Consider the following 17,016-nt stretch of genomic DNA (forward strand, 5'->3'; position numbering starts at 1 on the left):
TTTCAAGCAAGCACGTGACCATGTTACACTATGGCCGGGGAAAGCGGAGCTTTACTAATTTGTACCAAATACAAATACTTTTTCGTACATATAATTTTAGTATTGTAAATATAGAAAGCTACTTCAAGTAGTGCATATTTGCGCAATTAAACTGCAAATCAATTACAACAATGAATGTGATCCTATTTTACCATCGACGTCACATCCCTTAACCGCAACGTCAAATGGACGTCAAAAGTGTTTTATTTCTTTGATTTTTTAGACTGAACAAACATATAAACGCAACAATTTCAACTATTCTACTGTTACGGTTAATATAAGGAAATCAGTCAATTTAAATAAATAAATTAGGCCCTAATCTATGGATCTACATGATTTAGCATGGGCGCAGCCATCGGTTGGTCTGTGAAGGCAAAGGCTCACCCACTCGGGAGCCAGGCCCAGCCAATCAGAATGAGTTTTTCACCACAGAAAAGGTCTTTACTTTTTATTTGATTTATTTCACCTTTATTTAACCAGGTAGGCAAGTTGAGAACAAGTTCTCATTTACAATTGCGACCTGGCCAAGATAAAGCAAAACAGTTCGACACATACAACGACACACAGAGTTACACATGGAGTAAAACAAACATACAGTCAATAATACAGTATAAACAAGTCTATATACGATGTGAGCAAATGAGGTGAGATAAGGGAGGTAAAGGCAAAAAAAGGCCATGGTGGCAAAGTAAATACAATATAGCAAGTAAAACCCTGGAATGGTAGATTTGCAGTGGAAGAATGTGCAAAGTAGAAATAAAAATAATGGGGTGCAAAGGAGCAAAATAAATAAATACAGTAGGGAAAGAGGTAGTTGTTTGGGCTAAATTATAGGTGGGCTATGTACATGTGCAGTAATCTGTGAGCTGCTCTGACAGTTGGTGCTTAAAGCTAGTGAGGGAGATAAGTGTTTCCAGTTTCAGAGATTTTTGTAGTTCGTTCCAGTCATTGGCAGCAGAGAACTGGAAGGAGAGGCGGCCAAAGAAAGAATTGGTTTTGGGGGTGACTAGAGAGATATACCTGCTGGAGCGTGTGCTACAGGTGGGTGCTGCTATGGTGACCAGCGAGCTGAGATAAGGGGGTACTTTACCTAGCAGGATCTTGTAGATGACATGGAGCCAGTGGGTTTGGCGATGAGTATGAAGCGAGGGCCAGCCAACAAGAGCATACAGGTCGCAATGGTGGGTAGTATATGGGGCTTTGGTGACAAAACGGATTGCACTGTGATAGACTGCATCCAATTTGTTGAGTAGGGTATTGGAGGCTATTTTGTAAATGACATCGCCAAAGTCGAGGATTGGTAGGATGGTCAGTTTTACAAGGGTATGTTTGGCAGCATGAGTGAAGGATGCTTTGTTGCGAAATAGGAAGCCAATTCTAGATTTAACTTTGGATTGGAGATGTTTGATATGGGTCTGGAAGGAGAGTTTACAGTCTAACCAGACACCTAAGTATTTGTAGTTGTCCACGTATTCTAAGTCAGAGCCGTCCAGAGTAGTGATGTTGGACAGGCGGGCAGGTGCAGGCAGCGATCGGTTGAAGAGCATGCATTTAGTTTTACTTGTATTTAAGAGCAATTGGAGGCCATGGAAGGAGAGTTGTATGGCATCGAAGCTTGCCTGGAGGGTTGTTAACACAGTGTCCAAAGAAGGGCCAGAAGTATACAGAATGGTGTCGTCTGCGTAGAGGTGGATCAGAGACTCACCAGCAGCAAGAGCGACATCATTGATGTATACAGAGAAGAGAGTCGGTCCAAGAATTGAACCCTGTGGCACCCCCATAGAGACTGCCAGAGGTCCGGACAGCAGACCCTCCGATTTGACACACTGAACTCTATCAGAGAAGTAGTTGGTGAACCAGGCTAGGCAATCATTTGAGAAACCAAGGCTGTCGAGTCTGCCGATGAGGATGTGGTGATTGACAGAGTCGAAAGCCTTGGCCAGATCAATGAATACGGCTGCACAGTAATGTTTCTTATCGATGGCGGTTAAGATATCGTTTAGGACCTTGAGCGTGGCTGAGGTGCACCCATGACCAGCTCTGAAACCAGATTGCATAGCAGAGAAGGTATGGTGAGATTCGAAATGGTCGGTAATCTGTTTGTTGACTTGGCTTTCGAAGACCTTAGAAAGGCAGGGTAGGATAGATATAGGTCTGTAGCAGTTTGGGTCAACAGTGTCCCCCCCTTTGAAGAGGGGGATGACCGCAGCTGCTTTCCAATCTTTGGGAATCTCAGACGACACGAAAGAGAGGTTGAACAGGCTAGTAATAGAGGTGGCAACAATTTCGGCAGATCATTTTAGAAAGAAAGGGTCCAGATTGTCTAGCCCGGCTGATTTGTAGGGGTCCAGATTTTGCAGCTCTTTCAGAACATCAGCTGACTGGATTTGGGAGAAGGAGAAATGGGGAAGGCTTGGGCGAGTTGCTGTGGGGGGTGCAGTGCTGTTGACCGGTGTAGGAGTAGCCAGGTGGAAAGCATGGCCAGCCGTAGAAAAATGCTTTTTGACATTCTCAATTATGGTGGATTTATCAGTGGTGACAGTGTTTCCTATCTTCAGTGCAGTGGGCAGCTGGGAGGAGGTGTTCTTATTCTCCATGGACTTTACAGTGTCCCAGAACCTTTTTGAGTTAGTGTTGCAGGAAGCAAATTTCTGCTTGAAAAAGGCTTGGCTTTTCTAACTGCCTGTGTATAATGGTTTCTAGCTTCCCTGAACAGCTGCATATCATGGGGGCTGTTCGATGCTAATGCAGAACGCCATAGGATGTTTTTGTGTTGGTTAAGGGCAGTCAGGTCTGGGGAGAATCAAGGGCTATATCTGTTCCTGGTTCTAAATTTCTTGAATGGGGCATGCTTATTTAAGATGGTTAGGAAGGCATTTAAAAAAAAATCCAGGCATCCTCTACTGACGGAATGAGATCTATATCCTTCCAGGATACCCTGGCCAGGTGGATTAGAAAGGCCTGCTCGCTGAAGTGTTTCAGGGAGCGTTTGACAGTGATGAGTGGAGGTCGTTTGACCGCTGACCCATTACGGATGCAGGCAATGAGGCAGTGATCGCTGAGATCTTGGTTGAAGACAGCAGAGGTGTATTTAGAGGGCAAGTTGTTTAGGATGATATCTATGAGGGTGCCCGTGTTTAAGGCTTTGGGGAGGTACCTGGTAGGTTCATTGATAATTTGTGTGAGATTGAGGGCATCAAGCTTAGATTGTAGGATGGCTGGGGTGCTAAAGCATGTTCCAGTTTAGGTCACCTAGCAGCACGAGCTCTGAAGATAGATGGGGGGCAATCAGTTCACATATGGTGTCCAGAGCACAGCTTACTACAGACAAATACTTTCATCACTGTCTGGGTGGCTGGTCTCAGACTATCCAGGTGAAGAAACTGGATGTGTATTTCCTTGGCTGGTGTGGTTACAAGTGGTCTTCGGTTGTAAGGCCAGTTGGATGTACTGCCATATTCTCTAAAACAATGTTGGCTTATGGTAGAGAAATTAACATTCAATTCTCTGGCAACAGCTCGGATGGACATTCCTGAAGTCAGAATGCCAATGGCATGCTCCCTGAACTTGTTGAGATGTGTGGCATTGTGTTCTGTGACAAAACTGCACATTTTTTTTTTTTTTAAATATATATTTTTTACTGTCCCCAACAAAAGGTGCATGTGTGTAATGATCATGCTGTAATCAGTTTCTTGATATGCCACACCTGTCCAGTGGATGGATTATCTTATCTTACTCACTAACAGAGATGTAAACAAATTTGTGCACATTTCTAAGAAATATGTTTTCTGTTCATATGGAAAGTTACTGGGATCTTTCATTTCAGCTCATGAAACATGTGACAAACACTTTGCATGTTGCGTTTATATTTTTTTGTTCAGCATAGCAAACCCCAACTTTTTTCCTAACCTTAACCTAATTATCCTAACCTGCTACATAACGTCAAATCTGAAATGAATTTGACAAAAGTTGGAAGCCTTCTAGCCATGACCACTGAACAACTAGCTAATAGCAAAGATGGTGGATAAATGAAAATAGTTTACTCCGGCCGTTTACCATTGAACAAAATATAAATGCCGGGGTACTTAAGGGGTGACTCTCCCAAAGACACCAATGTGATAGCAGCTGGGACTGGTCTATTTAGTTCATTGACTTCCACTGAAACAAATGAGGGAGTAAGATGTCTCGCTTCCTCTTCCGACTACTTGTACCACAGCTAGTACTGGCAGAGAGGGAAGAGGAAACGAGACACCCCACTCGCTGTTTTTCTTCTCCTGGTTCGATGCAAGTCAATGAACTAAGTAGACTAGACCCAGTTGCTATTACATTGGTGTATATGGACACGCCGAGTTAAGTAGCCCGGAATTGACCATTTTTGTCAATGGTTAACTGCCTGAGTGAACTATCTTAATTTATCCATCATCTTTGGTACTAGTTTGCGCAAACCTTTGGCACACTCTACCGGTTTACATCTATTTATTTTAAATTAAACGAATGTCAGTAGTTGACTAGTCGTTTAACATTGGGCGACTGCCGATTGATCACAATCTACAAAGTATGTTTTATGTAGTGTTACTGCTGTCCACGGATAATTCGTAACCACTCGGCTACATAGTTTTAACTAGTTACCACAGCCAACAAAATTGGCTATATCGTAAAAATTCATGAAAACAACATTTGCATTTTGGGTCTTCAATCGAGGTTAGGGTTGGGTATAAGGTTAGCAGTGTGTGTGTGTATATATAATAAAACAAGACGTGTTTTTTTCAGATTTTTAGAGGATATAGTTGAGAAATAGACGAGGTTTGACTGTGGCTGGAGTAACTAGTGAAAATCCGGCTACAGACCACTTGCGGCAAGAGTTTCCTTCCTGACAATCGCAGCTGTTTGTTGTGCGCAAGCTAGCTAGCGGTAGCTTGGTTGGGGCAAGAAACTAAGATTGAAGAGGAAGCTATTTTGCTCCTCGCCAATCAACTGTTTTTTTTAAAACAACTGGTCATATGTAATTCGTTTAGATAAATTCTTCCCGGTTATCAAATGAGAAAAGAAGCACATCAATTCCCTTGACTTTTTTTTGGAAGGCCTTTTTTTCCCTCTGCAAAGGATGTCTAAACGATTAAGGAATAGTGAGGTTTGTGCGGATTGCAGTGTCCCAGGTAAGTCACTTACTGATCAAAGGTGGGTAGCTAGCCAAGCCATACATCATTCAGGCAGAATACTTATATTAACATGGCTAATAGATCTATCTATCAGCTATTACTTGTTTGCGTACTTGCTAGCTAGCAAGTAATAGCTGATATATATATTTGTATGGTTTGGCTAGCTTCTAGCTACCCAGCGTTGATCAGTAAAATAGTTGATGTGTTGGTTTTTGAAGCTAGCATTGAGCTCAAACGTAAGCATGCGATTAGGTAACTAGCTAGTTATGACAGTTTTACAAGCGGTGTCTTCTCTCTATGAAGCCAACATTATCAACTACAGTGTAAAATGTAATTACTGCTGGGTCATTGGTTTTAAAATAAAATAATCTCCTGAGTCCTTGCGTGAGTCATGCAAGTCTTTGCGTGATGTGATCATGGTGCGGTTATTCCAATGTAGTGGTGTTTTGATTTTGCAGGAATAACCATTTCAAATACGATTTCCTGTCAAAGGGCTGCCACAATGTATTTAACCGGGTTGGCAAGTGAAGTAATATGTTCAGTTTCAGACAGGCCATTGTCTCTTAGTCTCAGTTTAAGTTATGGCATGCAAATCTCCTTTCTCATCTGCCAAGGTAAAATGTGTATGACATGGGACACAGACAACAATCAAGTGTCTTTCTGCTATAAAATATCAGAAGATGGTTACAATGTGGTGTAGTTCAGTGTGTTTGCCCTTTTGCACACCTGATTGTGGCGCTTTAGTGTTGTTGGTTGTCTTCCTGTGTCTGTCTGGCTGCATGCTTCTGAAGAGTCATGACAGAGGGGAGAAGAATTTGCCCCGTGGTCATGGTTTTAGATTCTACTACCTAGAGTTGCTTCCTTTCAATTGCCTTCTGGTATGAGTTTTGACAAGAGTAGGAGAACAGCTGACCAGGTACACACTGCTTCCACATCTGAACTTTGGATGGGTCCCCTAGTTACAACCTCACACTGCTGTTCATTTTGGGGAAATGAACTAACTGTCAACCTGCGATTTAAGAATGATGATGGTGTGCCGTCCAATTTGATGTTGTCACTCCACTAAGAGGCTCTTAATCAGTGATTAGTAAACAAAATCCACTACAAATACCATACATTGTTTATCTGATAGAATAATGAACATTTCCTAACAATTTAGAGCTCATCCAAAATGTGTAGAAATCATGTCACGTCCTGCTTCGCTGTGTAAGTGTTATGAGGGTTGTTTTGCATAATGTTTAGACTATTTCGTACAGGAATGACGTGATGTCCAATGAGCACAGGAAGAAAAACAGGATGTTGAGTGAATTGACTGGATGCTGAGGATGCAGTGAGAATTGTGGCTATTGTATTTGACTTAGAATAAAATGGACCTCACCTATTTTTGTACTTTTCTTCCACGGCTCTCAGTAGGTTCTTCTATCATAGGGAGTTTTAAATCAGTTTAAGCCTATTGAACAAGCATCTGCACGTTTCCTTTTTGTAAAATATTTGTCTACATTTTTTATATTTTTTATTTTTAAACATGGAGGTTAGATGTAATTTGTCAGTGGTTGATGTTCTTAGTTAAAAGAGGAACACTGCTTGGTTAGAATATTGGATATCCTTATGGGGAAATAGGCCTAACCTAATTATTGTGACAATAAGTAGGCCTAGCTGTATGTACTCTTGTCTTATAGCTGGTTCTCTCTCAATTGAACCTGGGGAAAAGGTTAATCTGTATACATTAGCCTAGGGTCAATTTGAAGTAGGCTAGCCCATACCAACCTGTTCCCAATGGAATTCCCCACACTGCAATTCATTCACTTTTTGACAGCACCAATTTTGATTAAAAAAATGGATAAATATAAATAGTCTGGTTAACCGTTTAACAGTATTATGGCTTGGGGGTAGAAGCTGTTCAGGGTCTTGTTGGTTCCAGACTTGGTAGAATGGTACCGCTTGCCGTGCAGTAGTATAGAGAACAGTCTATGACTTGGGTAGCTGGAGTCTTTGACAATTCTTAGTGCCTTCTTCTGACACCACCTGGTAGAGAGCTCCTGAGTGACGCAGCGGTCTAAAGCGCTGCATATCAGTGGTAGAGGCATCACTACAGACCCTGGTTCGATTCCAGGCTGTATCACAACCGGCCATGATTGGGAGTCCCATAGGGCGGCGCACAATTGGCCCAGTGTCATTCGGGTTAGGGTTTGGCCAGGGTAGTCCATTATTGTAAATAAGAATTTGTTCTTAACTATCTTGCCTAGTTAAATAAAAATAGAGGTCCTGGATGGTAGGGAGCTCAGCCCGAGTGATGTATTGGGCTGTACGCACTACTCTCTGTAGCGCCTTGTGGTCGGATGCCAAATCTTTTCAGCCTTTTGAGGGGAAGTGTGTGTGGACCATGATAATTTCTTAGTGATGTGGACACCGAGGAACTTGAAGCTCTTGATCCGCTCCACTACAGCCCCTTCAATGTGGATTGGGGTGTGCCCGGCCCTCCATTTCCTGTAGTCCACGATCAGCTCCTGTCTTTCTGACGTTGAGTGAGTGGTTGTTGTCTTGGCACCATGCTACCAGGTCACTGACCTCCTCCCCATACAGGCCTATCACTGTTGTGTCATCTGCAAACTTAATGATGCTGTTGGAGTCGTGCCTGGTCATGCAGTCATGAGTGAACAGGTAGTACAGGAGGGGACTGAGCACGCACCCCTGAGGGGCCCCCGTGTTGAGGATCAGCGTTGGCGAATGTGTTGTTGCCTACCCTCACCACCTGGGGGCGGCCCGTCAGGAAGTTCAGGATCCAGTTGCAGAGGAGGTATTCTGTCCCAGGGTCCTGAGCTTAGTGATGAGCTTGGAGGGCATTATGGTTTTGAACGCGGAGCTATAGTCAATGAACAGCATTCTCACGTAGGTGTTCCTCTTGTCCAGGTGGAAGTTAGAATATAATATTGGGCACTTAGTGTTGTTTGACATGACAATGAATGGAACTGCCAGGGAGGAGTTATTGTGACAGGGTAGGAATGTTTCCTAGGGGGCACTATAATCTTTGGCTACATTACATTTTTTTGTCTTAGCTACTTCATGTAGCTAACATATTCCTGCTTTGCGTATTCCTCTTTGATTTTGAAGATACTGTTGCACAAACAGCATGTTGATTTAGGTCTGCAGTAGAGGTCGACCTATTAATCGGAATGGCCGATTTAATTAGGGCTGATTTCAAGTTTTCATAACAATCGGAAATCGGTATTTTTGGGCGCCGATTTGCAGATTATTATAAAAAAAAATGTACACCTTTATTTAACTTGGAACGTCAGTTAAGAACACATTCTTATTTTCAATGACGGCCTAGAAACGGTGGGTTAACTGCCTCGTTCAGGGGCAGAACAACAGATTTTCACCTTGTCAGCTCGGGGGATCCAATCTTGCAACAACAAAGTTAACGAGTCCAACGAATAACGACCTGCCTCTCGTTGCACTCCACAAGGAGACTGCATGTTACGCAAATGCAGTAAGCCAAGGTAAGTTGCTAGCTAGCTTATCTTATAAAAAACAATCAATCATAATCACTAGTTAACTACACATGGTTGATGATATTACTAGATACTATCTAGCGTGTCCTGCGTTGCATATAATCTGACTGAGCATACAAGCACACAAGTATCTAAGTATCTGACTGAGCGGTGGTAGGAAGAAGCAGGCGCGTAAACATTCATTCAAACAGCACTCTCGTGTGTTTTGCCAGCAGCTCTTAGTTGTGTGTCAAGCATTGCGCTGTTTATGACTTCAAGCCTATCAACTCCCGAGATGTGGCTGGTGTAACCGAAGTGAAATGGCTGGCTAGTTAGCACGCGCTACTCGCTCTGAGCCTTGGGGTGGTTGTTTCCCTTGCTCTGCATGGGTAACGCAGCTTCGATATGGTGGCTGTTGTCGTTGTGTTGCTGGTTCGAGCCCAGGGAGGAGCGAGGAGAGGGATGGAAGCTATACTGTTACACTGGCAATACTAAAGTGACTATAAGAACATCCAATAGTCAACGGTTAATTAAATACAAATGGTATAGAGGGGAATAGTCCTATAATTCCTATAATAACTACAACCTAAAACTTCTTACCTGGGAATATTGAAGACTCATGTTAAAAGGAACCACCAGCTTTCATATTTTCTCATGTTCTGAGCAAGGAACTGAAACGTTAGCTTTCTTACATAGCACATATAGCACTTTTACTTTCTTCTCCAACACTTTGTTTTTGCATTATTTAAACCAAATTGAACATGTTTCATTATTTACTTGAGGCTAAATTGATTTTATTGATGTATTATATTAAGTTAAAATAAGTGTTCATTCAGTATTGTTGTAATTGTCATTATTACAAATACATAAAAAAAATATTTAAAAAATCGTCCGATTAATCGTTATCGGCTTTTTTGGTCCTCCAATAATCGGCATCGGCGTTGAAAAATCATAATCGCTCGACCTCTAGTCTGTAGTATCACTGGTGTTATCAGGCTGTATAGCTAGTTATGTTTGCTCTGACTCAGTACATTTATTAGCTAGCTAGCTAACTAGCAATTAGCATAAGCTGCTGACACGATTTAGGCCCAACTTGCTAAGAAAAGACAAACTAGCTTTTGCAGATGTAGAAAAAAAACTAATAGTGTAATTTTAGAATGCTAGTGGATTTATATTAAGAAGTAAAGTGAAAACAGCATTGTTGTCATCAACATTGTTGCATGTGCTGCATTGACCATGCAGACTGAACACAAGTGTCTCATTGTCGAGGAAGGGCAGGGTTCGGGGCTAGGTCTGCGTGGAATGCGGCGTAGAGAGATGACTCAAGTAGTGGATTAAACTGTAAAAATGGATGTTACATACGGCATCTCACATTTAACAAACCAAAAATTCAAATACCGTTATATAAGGCCAATTTAAAACCCAAACCACTCCGTGCATCAATACCGGTATTCCACCCTAGTTTAAAGGTCTTACTCACATCAGCTATGGAGAGCGAGATCGCACTGTTGTCTGGAACAGCTGGTGCTCTCATACATGGTTGTGTTGCTTGCCTCGAAATGAGCATAGAAGAAATTTAGATTGTCTGGTAAGCATGCGTCATTGGGCAGCTCTCTGCTGGGTTTCCCTTTATAATCTATGATAGTTTGCAATCCCTGCCACATCTGACGCACGTCAGAGGCGGTGTGGTAGGATTTGATCTTAGTCGCAGCGGGATTTCTGATACGCGTCCGGATTAGTGTCCCGCTCCTTGAAAGCGGAAGCTCTAACCTTTAGCTCAGTGAGGATGGTGCCTGTTATCCATGGCTTCTGGTTGGGATATGTACGTATGGTCACTGTGGGGATGACGTCGTTGATGCATTTTAATAATGATGCCGGTGACTGATGTGGTAAATTCTTCAATGTTATCGGATGAATCCCGGAAAATATTCCTGTCTGCGCTTGCGAAACAGTCCAGTAGTTTAGCATCCGCTTCATCGTACCACTTACTTATTGAGCACGTCACTGGTACTTCCTATTTTGAGTTTTTCTTGTAAGAAGGAATCAGGTGGATAGCGTTATGGTCAGCTTTGCCAAATGGAGGTCGAGGGAGAGATTTGTATGCATTTCTGTGTGTAAAGTAAAGATGATCTAGAGTTATTTCAACTCTAGTTGCACAGGTGACATGCTGGTAAAAATGAGGTAAGATGGAGTTCAGTTTCCTTGCATTAAAATCACCGGCTACTAGGAGCGCCGCCTCTGGATGTGCATTTTCTTGTTTGCTTATGGGCCTATATAACTCGTTGATGTGGTCTTAGTGGCAGCATTGGTTTGAGGTGGTAAATGGACGGCTATGAAAAATATAGATGAAAACTCTCTTAATAAATAGTATGGTTTGCAGCTTATCACGAGGTATTCTAACACAGGCAAGCAAAACCTTTAGTCTTCCTTAACATTAGAGATTGCGCACCAGCTGTTGTTAACAAAGAGACACACACACCTCCCCCTTAACCTTACCCGAAGCTGCCGTTCAGTCTTGACTATGCATAGAAAAAACAGCTAGATGTATAATATCCATGTCTTTGTTCAGCCACAACTCCAAAGTGCTCAGAAAGTGACTTTTTGGACCTGAATGGCAAAACCATTAAAGAGATAAAAATGCTCGAAGTTGACCCATTTTGCATACCCTGTTGGTAAGCTTTTAAATGATATCAAAGTCATCAGTGTTTCTTTTCCAGTGATGAAGACATGGATCTCTCATATGCAAAATGGGTCAACTTTGAACACTTATCTCTGGAATGTTTTGGCATTCAGTTCCAAAAAGTCACATTCTGACCATTTCTTCAATGGGCAAAAAAATAGAAAATAAATGCTGTAAAAAAAAAGGTTTCTAATGGATTTACCTCAATGTATTTACCAACAGATAGGGTTACCACTCACTGCAGTTCATTACATCCATTTCAGCATATTTCTATATTTACCTTTATTTAACTAGGCAAGTCAGTTAAAGAACAAATTCTTATTTTCAATGACAGCCTAGGAACAGTGGGTTAACTGCCTGTTCACAGGCAGAACAATAGATTTGTACCTTGTCAGCTCTGGGATTTGAAGATGAAACCTTTCGATTACTAGTCCAACACTCTAGCCACTAGGCTACCCTGCCGCCCCAAATATCCAATTCTCTGACCATCGTAATGAATTTGTGGGTCTGTTACCAGTTGTTGACTAGGCTTGATAACACCCATATCTCACTGGATAGGAAGACGAAGAGACAAACAGAACTCCGGCTCCCAAGTGGCGCAGTGGTCTAAGGCACTGCATCGCAGTGCTAGTAGGTGTCAATACATACCCTGGTTCGATCCAGGGCTGTATCACAAAATAAGATTTTGTTCTTAACTGACTTGCCTAGTTAAATAAAAAAAGAACGGTGGACCAGGTGTCAGAGCCTGGTCCACAGCCCATGTCCCCCTCCTCTCCCCCCTCCCCTAACACACACACACACACACACACACTTCAGCTGTCGCCAGGGAGATGTGACAACCCCACTGCCACTCATTTGCAATTTTTGCTTGTCTGTTTATGAGTTGCAATTTTGTTTGTTAGTTTGTCGGTCAATCTGGCAGCCAACCAACAGTATATGTTGGTAAGTTTGTCAGTGAAACTCATTTTAGATGTTATGATTGCTCCCGTTATGTCAATAGCCTATAAATTGGTCAGTGTAACTTGAGCTAGCAACATTCAGCTCAATAGAATGCCACATAAACAATATTTTAAGCTAACACACTGCCACCAATATTATATTTAGATATTCATTGCAGTACTCGCCAAAATTCTTGACTGAAGGTTCTACATGTCTATATTGAACCATAAGGAAGTGAAAGAGCAAGTCACCCAGGGAAGGAAGGTGAACGTCTCATCTCAAAACATACACTGAACAAAAATATAAACACAACGTGCAACAATTTCAAAGATTTTACTGAGTTACAGTTCATAAAGAAAACAGTCAATTGAAATACATTTATTAGGCCCTAATCTATGGATTTCACATGACTGGGATACAGATATGCATCTGTTAGTCACTGATACCTTAAAAAAAAAGTATGGGTGTGGATCAGTAAACCAGTCAGTCTCTGGTGTGACCACCATTTGCCTCATGCAGCACGACACATCCCCTTCGCATAGAGTTCATCAGGTTGTTGATTGTGTCTTGTGGAATCTTGTCTTACTCCTCTTCAATGGCTGTGCGAAGTTGCTGGATATTGGCGGGAACTGGAACCGGCTGTCGTACACATAAATCCAGAGCATCCCAAACATGCTCAATGGGTGATATATCTGGAGAATATGCAGGCCATGGATGAACTGGGACATTTTCAGCTTCCAAGAATTGTGTACCGATCTTTGTGACATGGGGCTGTAGATTATCATGCTGAAACATGAGGTGATGGCGGCGGATGAATGGTACGATAATGGGACTCAGAAACTCGTCACGTTATATGTGTTCATTCAAATTGATATTGATAAAATGCAATTGTGTTCATTGTCCATAGCTTATGCCTGCCCATACCATAACCCCACCGCAGCCATGGGGCACTCTGTTCACACCGTTGACATCAGCAAACCCCTCGCCCACACAACGCTATACACGTTGTCTGCCATCTGCCCGGTACATCTGAAACCGGAATTCATTTGTGAAGAGCACACTTCTCCAGCATGCCAGTGGCCATCAAATGTGAGAATTTCCCCACTGGAGTCGGTTACAATGCCAAGCTGCAGTCAGCTTAAGACCTTGGAGAGTATGACAAGCACCCAGATGAGCTTTCCTGAGACAGTTTGTTTGTGCAGAAATGATTTGGTTGTGCAAACCCACACCTTCCTTGGCTGTCCGGGTGGCTGGTCTCATACGATCCTGCAGGCGAAGAAGCCGGATGCAGCGATCCAGACTCCTGGGCTGGTGTGGTTACACGTGGTCTGCGGTTATGAGGTCGGTTGTACGTACTGCCAAATTCTCTAAAACGATCTTAGAGGCGGCTTATGGTAGAGAAATTAACATTAAATTCTCCGGCAACATCTCTGGTGGACATTCCTGCAGTCAGCCCTCAACTTGAGACATCTGTGGCATTGTTGTCTTTGACAAAACTGCACATTTTAGAGTGGCCTTTTATTGATAATGCCGTTTAAGCAGCTTCTTGATATGCCACACCTGTCAGGTGGATATACGCATTTTGTGCGTAAGGAACATTTCTGGGATCTGTTATTTCAGCTCAAGACACATGGGACCAACACTTTACATGTTGCGTTCATATTTTTGTTCAGTATTTTTATAAACTGGTGTAGAAGGGAAACCACAGCCTACCCTATTTAGTTTTGACTCTAGGGCTCAGTTGTAGAGAATACAGAGAGTTCTCTAAATGGAGATGCAGATCTGTTGATCACTTCTCTCCTTGGGCTTATGGGGTCACATGAGGAGAATGCATGCCTGGGGCGTTGAGGCAGTCCTCATGCTACTTCTGTTGCCCCCTACCTCAAAGGAAGCTTGCCTTCTATTGGTTTCAATTGACAAATAAAGATTAGAATGGATTAACCTGTTTTGGATGCCTTTGCGCCACACCTTCAAAGAAATTAAATTAGGGGAATGACTGTTGCTTCAAGTAGGAAGGCCGAGAAATCTAATGGCAAGCCTTTTAATACAGACTTTTTTTTATTTTGTAGAGACTGTGTCTGTCTCAGAAGGCCTATCCCTCCCTCCCTCTCTCTGTGTGTTTGCTGTTACTTTACCAGCAGCACGGTATGCACAAGTTCAAACAAGTTTCATTTCTCTCTGCAGTTAGCGATCCTCTTTGAAGCTCTGTGTGATCTACGCTGAATGTCTCTTGCACAGTCCTTTTGTCATTATATCCACTCAGACCCCTGCATTACATCATGAGTCTAGAATGAGACTACCATCCCCATGTATTGGTTAGTGGAGTGCACATGCCTGTGAAGTGCATATATTTTGTGGCTGGTTGTACGGAAGTAGGTGAAAGAGGAAATGTCTCTTTTGCTCTCTCAGCTACAAAACATAAGAGGACGAGATGTTGGTGCAGTCTCTTTGACACTGTCCATATATGGAAGTGTGTGGTTTAACTTCCCCTTTGCATTCTGCATGACGTCACTACCTAAATGTAGTGAACTGGGGGTTGCACAGTTTAGGGTTATAGATAGATATCTATCTATCGCTATAGGCCAATTACACTCGATGGACAGTTTATTAGGTCAACCCATCTAGTACTGGGTTAGACCCCCCTTTGCCTCCAGAACAGCCTGAATTCTCTGGGGCATGGAAACGTTGTATCAAGGGACTTAACGTGTGCCAGGAAAACATTCCACACACAGTTACACCACTGCCACCAGCCTCTTTTTGCCCATTCTAACGGCCAATCGAATAGTAACTGGATGCCTGTATGGCTGCTTTATATAGCAAACCACTGCCACGTGACTCACTGTCTGTAGGAGCAAACCATTTTTGTGAACGGGATGGTATACCTAATAAACTGGACACTGTGTGTATATGGGAGCTATTTGCTATTTCTTATTACTAGCATTGTAATTACAGTGCATTTGGATAGTATTCAGACCTCTTCCCCCTTTCCACATTTTGTTATGTTGCACCCTTATTCTAAAATGAATTCAATAAATGTTTTTCCTTATCAATCTACACACTACCCAATAATGACAAAGCGAAAACAGTTAAAAAATGTTTTTGCTCATTTATACAAAATTAAAAACAGATGCCTTATTTACATAAGTATTCAGACCCTTTGCTATGAGACTCAAAATTGAGCTCAGGTGTATCTTGTTTCCATTGATCATACTTGATGTATCTACAACTTGATTGGAGTCCACCTGTGGTAAATTCAATTGATTGGACATGGTTTGGAAAGGCACACACCTGTCTATAAGGTCCCACAGTTGACAGTGCATGTCAGAGCAAAAAACCAAGCCATGGGATCGAAGCACTCTAAGACAGGATTGTGTCGAGACACAAATCTGGGGAAGGGTACCAAAACATTTCTGCAGCATTGAAGGTCCCCAAGAACACAGTGGCTTCCATAATTCTTAAATGGGAGAAGTTTGGAACAACCAAGACTCTTCCTAGAGCTGACCAAGGACCTGATGGTCACTTTGACAGAGCTCAAGAGTTTCTCTGTAGAGATGGGAGAACCTTCAAGAAGGATAACCATCTCTGCAGCACACCACCAATTAGGCCTTTATGTTATGGAAGCTATTCCTCAGTAAAAGGCACATAACAGCCTGCTTGGAGTTTGCCAAAATGCACTTAAAGGACCTAAAGGACTCAGACCATGAGAAACAAGATTCTCTGGTCTGATGAAACCAAGATTGAACTCTGGACTAAATGCCAAGCGTCACATCTGGAGGAAACCTGGCACCATATCTATGGTGAAGCATGGTGGTGGCAGCATCATGCTGTGGGGATGTTTTTCAGCGACAGGGACTGGGAGACTAGTCAGGATTGAGAGAAAGATAAACGGGGCAAAGTATAGAGATCCTTGATGAAAACCTGCTCAGGACCTCAGACTGGGGTGAAGGTTCACCTTCCAACAGGACAATGACCTTAAGCACACAGCCAAGACAATGCGGGAGTGGCTTTGGGTCAAGTCTCTGAATATCCTTGAGTGGCCCAGCCAGAGCCCGGGCTTGAACCCGATCGAACATCTCTGGAGAGACCTGAAAATAGCTGTGCAGCGACACTCACCATCCAACCTGACAGAGCATGAGAGGATCTGCAGAGAAGAATGGGAGACACTCCCCAAATACAGGTGTGCCAAACTTGTAGCGTCATACCCAAGACGACACGAGGCTGTAATCGCTGCCAAAGGTGCTTCAACAAAGTCCTGAGCAAAGGCTCTGAATACTTAAGTAAATATATATATTTTTTATGCATTTGCACAAGATAACTTTTCTTTGTCATTATGGGGTATTGTGTGTAGATTGATGACAATTGAAAAAAAAAGCATTTTAGAATAAGGCTGTAATGTAACAAAATGTGGACAAATTCAAGGGGTCGTAATACAATTCCGAATGCACTGCATATGCCAGCTATGAAAAAAACTCACAATAAGTTAACTGACCAGACTAGATACCTCACTCTTATCTGCTATCAGAAATCAAATCAAATTTGATTTGTCACATACACATGGTTAGCAGATGTTAATGCGAGTGTAGCGAAATGCTTGTGCTTCTAGTTCCAACAATGCAGTAATAACCAACAAGTAATCTAACTAACAATTCCAAAACTACTGTCTTATACACAGTGTAAGGGGATAAAGAATATGTACATAAGGATATAT

General features: G+C 42.4%; 1 protein-coding gene across 7 annotated transcripts in view; it reads left to right on the forward strand.

Moving 5' to 3' along the window:
• Positions 1-4,445: 4,445 nt before the first annotated feature.
• The window catches only part of LOC112263279 (ARF GTPase-activating protein GIT2), a 33,308-nt gene continuing 20,737 nt past the window's right edge, over positions 4,446-17,016 (forward strand). For 2 of the 7 annotated variants that reach the window (XR_002955471.2, XM_024439368.2), the window contains exon 1: positions 4,449-5,195. Coding sequence is in view for 6 of the 7 variants with exons in the window: in XM_024439368.2 (XP_024295136.1) it covers positions 5,144-5,195 (52 nt within the window). In the remaining variant the exon portion in view is untranslated. Of the gene's footprint in view, positions 5,196-17,016 lie in introns of all 7 variants that reach the window. The other 5 variants (XM_024439366.2, XM_024439365.2, XM_024439367.2 and 2 more) reach the window with 5 other exon arrangements.

Source organism: Oncorhynchus tshawytscha, linkage group LG12 (genome assembly GCF_018296145.1).
Source record: "Oncorhynchus tshawytscha isolate Ot180627B linkage group LG12, Otsh_v2.0, whole genome shotgun sequence".
NCBI lineage: Eukaryota > Metazoa > Chordata > Actinopteri > Salmoniformes > Salmonidae > Oncorhynchus > Oncorhynchus tshawytscha.